Source organism: Oryza glaberrima, chromosome 8 (genome assembly GCF_000147395.1).
Source record: "Oryza glaberrima chromosome 8, OglaRS2, whole genome shotgun sequence".
Taxonomy (NCBI): Eukaryota; Viridiplantae; Streptophyta; class Magnoliopsida; order Poales; family Poaceae; genus Oryza; species Oryza glaberrima.
The window spans coordinates 1,589,328-1,595,325 of record NC_068333.1 but is presented as its reverse complement, the minus strand read 5'-3'; the positions used below and the strand labels follow the sequence as shown (position 1 = coordinate 1,595,325).

At 42.0% G+C, this 5,998-nt stretch overlaps 1 protein-coding gene across 1 annotated transcript; it reads right to left on the bottom strand.

Moving 5' to 3' along the window:
* Positions 1-721: 721 nt before the first annotated feature.
* On the bottom strand, positions 722-3,969 carry LOC127781280 (uncharacterized). The gene is made up of 5 exons (XM_052308217.1): positions 3,866-3,969; positions 3,494-3,749; positions 3,100-3,408; positions 2,695-2,912; positions 722-1,567 (listed from the first exon to the last, which is right to left on the bottom strand). Exons 2-5 carry the CDS (start codon positions 3,732-3,734, stop codon positions 947-949), a joined length of 1,389 nt encoding a protein of 462 aa, XP_052164177.1. The 5' UTR covers positions 3,735-3,749; positions 3,866-3,969; the 3' UTR covers positions 722-946.
* Positions 3,970-5,998: the final 2,029 nt, after the last annotated feature.

Genomic DNA, 5,998 nt, shown 5'->3' with positions numbered 1-5,998 from the left:
GCCAAACCCCGTCTAACGTGGTAAAACAGCATTTTGTTTTGGCACACCAGTTAAGATGGCGTGGTGAAACAATATTGCCACGTTGGGTTAAGATAGTCTGTCTGGCGTGACCAAAAGTTGGTGGAAATAAGTTTTTGAGAGAGTTTATTTGTAAAATTTAAAAATAAAAAAGTTCACTTTAACTTCCTTATCAAATCTGATTCAAATTGCATGAGTTCGCTTTTTGTGTTGGGATGGCAAACGAAAACTTCAGAGGGCAGCAGGCTTTGACCTGTCTGCCATGCTGAAAACAATTAGTTTAAGCAATCTAATATAAGATTTCTTTTTATAACAAAAATATATACTCTGCAGTGAAGTAGTTAAAAAAAAAAAAACAGGCTTAGATAGAGAGCGTGCGCAATGCCATCCAGTTCCTATGGTGAACTTCTTGACTCGAGAGACGACGTAGCAATTGTATGGCCGCTGGATTAGGTTCAGGGCAGGAGGGGTTTAGGCAACTGTCACTGCATCTCAGATATTAATCTCTCCGTTTTAGGTCATAAGACGTTTTGACTTTGGTCAAAGTCAAATTGTTTTAAGTTTAACTAGGTTTATAAATAAATATAATAATATTTATAATACTAAATTAGTTTCATCAAATCAATAATTGTATACATTTTTATAATAAATTTATCTTGAGTTGAAAATGTTACTATTTTTTTTCTACAAGTTTGATCAAATTTAAAGCAGTTTGACTTCGACCAAAGTTAAAACGTCTTATAACCTGAAACGGAGGGAATACCACGCATGCATGTGTCTAATTAAGATAAGCGTGATCATCATTTACAGACTGAGACTAGCAATACATATCTAAGAGAATATTCTTAGGAAATTTTATGGATAGATAGATATGTTTTGAGTGCACCGATCATATATGACTCTGATAAGTGCACCCTTTTTACAGCCTTCAAAGTAACAGTACAATGCAACCAATGCGCTTCCACATATTGGGCCGTCGCCGAGTCTTTACTGCCGTCCAAATAATATTAACTTGAAACTCATAACAGCCTTGCTTGCAGGTAAATTCTTCATCATAGTGCCCTAGAATGAACTCAAAGCTTTGAGCTTCATCTTCACCCTCAAACACACAAATATTGAGCACCAGCTCCTTATCCAATGGGACAACTACTAAACCACGATTTAGCTGAACAGATCCATCAGCTGTAATCTCTGTCCGAGTGTCTGCAACTTCACTGTCATAGAGAACTATTTCATCTTCATCATTTCCAGTAGTCCAAGCAGTCACTCTACCAGTGAAAACAGATGCCCCCCCTAACATTTTCACCGCAAGGGTAGCTTCAACGGCATATTGAACAGTCACGAATGCAAATTCCACTACACTTAGCCAGCTCCTGAGATGTAAAGTCTCGAGTCTCCCTGTTCGACAGACGACATTGTATGGCAGCAAACCTTTGCTAAAATCTTTGTCAACTCCATCATCGCCCTTCATCTTTAAATTGAACTCGAAAAACATATAATCTTTTGCACCAAGACCTCGCTTTGGGCCTGTCAAAGTTAGCATGTCCTCCTGCAAAGGGATTTAGGGAAATAACATAACAAAATTACATAAAAGGAACCAAGCTCAGTAATCAAGCATAATTCAGATGATGTCAAGACCAGGTTCAACAGAAACTTGAGAAGATACCAACAATTTGATATTTAAGTGTTTACAACCAAAACAGTTGCTCACCAAAACCTTCGGTGGTGGTGAGTCTGACACCAACCCAATTTCTATAAATTGGTCGGTCTCTCATGTATGTGTGCTTGTTAGACTAAAATAAGACATAGTCTAACTAAAAGATCAAACAAAAATGAAAGCTTACTCATGCATTTTATGGGCAGTATGGACCGATTAAATGACAAAGATATACTTCTCTAGATCATGCAATTTAATCATAAGCAACTTATGAGAATTCAGTTAATGTCATTAGAAGATCCAAGACTTGATAATTTAGCACTGTCAACTTCCATCATGCCCTGTTAATCACATTATATGCCTCATTTCTATTTTCATAAAATGAGATAAAACATTAAGTGTATGTGTGAATCAAACTTGCTCACTAGTACATTGAGGACCAACTGTTCATTTACACGATTTAATGTGCAAGAAAAAAAGAATATAACAGAGTGAAATGCATTTTCTGAGATGAATTGATGAATCTTTTGGTGGTATGTAGCCAAGCCGATTTGTTCTTACAGTGTTTATAACAGGTTAAAGCAAGAGAAAATATGTGCAGACGTGCAAACCACTTGATAAACATTTGATATTTCCAATAATACTGAAAATTATCTCATGTGTGGGTGAGGTGATATTATGCAACTATGTAAAAGTTCAAGAAAAAAACCCAATCTAGTTTGTGAGATATGAAACAGGCAAACAGCAAGAAAAGGACTTACTTTTTCCTGGTTTCTCAATTTCATATCTCACAAAACGGATTGAGTTTGATCCTAAATTTTACATGGTTCTATAACATCACCTCCCTGAACTTTTATACGGTTGTTTTGACCACGTAGATGGTTTCCATTATTCCATCCCGGTAAAACTTAAAACCAGAACATATTGACAGAAACAGTCTAATCTCATAAAAATAAGGAAATATGCTATTGAGTAGTGAATGGCAGTGTAGTAAGAGGGAGGACGAATCGAATACAAACCGGTGAGGTGATGATCTGGGGATCATCCCTGCTACGCCTGAACAAATACACACACCTATAGTCATACTGATCTCTCGCTAACACGGTGCCGAAGATGCTGATAGGGTAACCCACGTCAGATTCGACAACCTTGATTGAAATGATATTCATGGAGGTCTCCAAATGGCGATAATCAGAGGAAGTGAGCGAGTGAATCGGTGGCCCAAGCCCAGCCTTAGCTGTAAAATCAGAGACATGAGACTTCAATCAGACAAAAGAATATATATGGTTTTTACACACTAAAATAAATCCATCAACAAATGTGATGAACGGATAGAGAGGCCGCATACGAATGTTAAGTTGAATTAGATCATATACAAGGAATTGAGGTAAAGGAATTGATGCATGGTGAATGCATGTACTCACACTCTTTGTCGAGGTCGAAGAAGGCGGTGTTGAAGAGGCAAAGGCGGGTAGGCTCAAACCACTCCATCTTGGGGTCGAATTCAGTCACCTCCCATATACGAACCATGTGAAGAACCTTCAACACCTTCTCCTCCCATGTGAGCTCCTCCTCCTCCCAATTCTTCCTCCTCGGTTTAGGCTTCAGCTCCGACTTAGTCTCCACCACCTTCTCCTTCTCCTTCTCCTTCTCCTCACCATATGTGTGCTTCTCATTACAATTCACCTTGCCCATCTCTTCATTGCCACCACCACCACCGCTAGCTGCAACCACTAGGGAATTTTGAAAAAAAAAAATCATGTATCCGGCAAAACAATGAACAAACGGAGAGGGATATTTCCTGAGGTAAATACTTACTAGAAGGAATGTCGGAGCAGGGACTAGGGCAAAGATGACCCTCTTCGTGATCGCATTCGATAGGGGTTTCGGAGTCGACTAGATCAACGACCGTGCGAGCCTTCTCCTTGTCCTTGTCCTCCCATGCGAGCTCCCGCAGACGCCGCGTTATCGCGGCGGGCAGACTAGGCTCCGTCGCAGTAGCAGCATCTCCACCACCGCCAATCACCGCAGCGCGCCACCGCTCATCCGTGTCCGCCATCGATCTTTGCCGCCGCTGCCAGATGAGATGATATAAGACTGAGGGTAAACTAAAAATTCTGAACGTTCACAATTGCATTGGGAATTGCATCCGAATATAGAGGATTGATTGGCGTGAGAGAGCGTACATACCGTAGCGGGAACACCGATCCTCTCCAACTCCGGCTGCTCTTCGGGGACGAGCCGCCGCCGCCGCCGCCGAGCCAGAGGCGGTTAGGGTTTGGCAAAGATGTCAGATGGGCTATTCCGTCTCTCTCGGACAGGCCAGATTCTCTAAAGGCATACCCTCCTTCCTTTCCTGGGCCCGTTTGGCACGTTACGGCTTTCTAGTTTTGGAGGCCGAATAAGTTCACACTAGGTCCCTCCATTTATCGCATTTTCGTCCTCCATCCGGAAAACCGGATACAACACAATTACAAAATCATGCAAACAATCCGGAAAACCAGATACAACACATCCTTAACTTACAAAGCCATACAAATGAGATTCCTCAGTAGTATTGACCCGGGCTTGGCTAATAAGAAACCTACATAGATCTTTTAACAAGGTTTTCATCCTACATAGCATTGACGTGACACTTACGTGACAATTTGATCCAGAAAAATAAAAAAATCATGGGCCCACATGTTAGTTACACACACAAAACAATAAAAACAATGGTGAGGCCCATGTGGCCTCACATGTCCTCCTCGCTACTCTCTGCTTCTCTCTATCCTCTCTTTTCCTTGCAAGGAGAAGGCCAGAGCAAGCGACGAGCGGGGTGGGCGATGGGCGGAGCAGAGGGGCAGCGGCGAGCGAGCTCCTCGTCCCCTCCACCTCCTACTCCATACCGCGCATCCTCGTCGTAGGAGTCAAAGGTGTGGAAGGGTTCTCGAAAGAGGCGGGTGGAGAGGCCGGCAAGGAGATGGGTGGCGCACAGGAGAGGAGCGGAGGCACGCCGAATGAGGGAGAAGGAGGCGGAGGCCTTGAATGTCACGCGGCACGGCACCGAGTTGGAGGAGTGTGTCGCGCAGCTAAGGGCGAAGGCGGTGGCGTGGCAGGCGAAGGCGCTTGCCGACCAGTCCACCGTGGTGGCGCTCCACGCATAGCTCCAGCATGCGGCGGTTGCGGCTATTAACGGTGAAATTTGGTAAGCCCCTAGGAGAATTATCGCATCGCCAATAGTCGGATTCCTGCTATATTCGGTTAAGGAAATTGATCTATTTATCTAAAAGTGACCGAGTTCAAGAATGATGCGGCATGGCAAGTTATCTATTAATTAGGAATAATTTGTTAGTTTCCTTTTATCTTTAGGAAAGTGTGTTTAGTGTCCTATAAGGACTTTATATTTTCCTTTTATCTTTAAGAAAGTTTCTTTCTTGTCCTACAATGACTAGTATCTCCCCATGGGTATAAATATGTACACCCGGGGTCATTGTAAAATATCTCACAATCAATACAATTCGGCGCATCGCCACACATTTATACTTTTCTACTTTATTTACCATCTGGCAGAACTTGGCACCTGACGTGGGGCTGCATCGGTTTTCGATCTCCGGCGAAGGGGCAAGTCCAATGTTTCGCCGGCCCAGGCAATTATCTCGTCTACGTCGGCGTCGTTTAAGGCTGCATCAGTACGTTCAACCTCTTGGATTGCTCCGGTTTGGATGATATATTTGTCTGCCTATTTATCATATGTCTTAGTTAATCTAGTCTTAGTATCTCAATTTAGCTCTATCGGTTGTTTCTCGCTTTAGGGTTCCTGTCGGTACCGGCTAAATTGTTTTACTAGATTAGATTAGCTAAGGCATCTACCACCCAAAAATTAGTCAAAGGCTTGATTGTCTAGATATTATGTTTCTATTCATACTTAGTGCTGCATAAGTTAAGTTTGATCTACTAAGTCGTGTTTAAAACCATAATCCCTAGCCTGCTTTTTGACTGCCAATAAGTATTTCATCGGGGTTTCAGCCAATGAGTTATCTAGACGTTGCATCAGCTTACAAGGATTGCATACATATTGGATTTAGCCGATGGCAACAAAGATTTTACTAATTATCTAATCTTGTGGATTTAATGCCATCGGACCTCCAGCCGATGTATGCTTTAACCTTCGGATCGATGCTTATTTACCATATCATTATTAGCCGAATGGTTTCTACTGGACTATATTATTTCTATATTATATTATCATCAACCGATTGCCTTTATATTGTTATTTACATCAAGTGTCAGATTCTACATTGGATATATAGTCGATAGCTCAAAACCCTATCGCTATCGGCT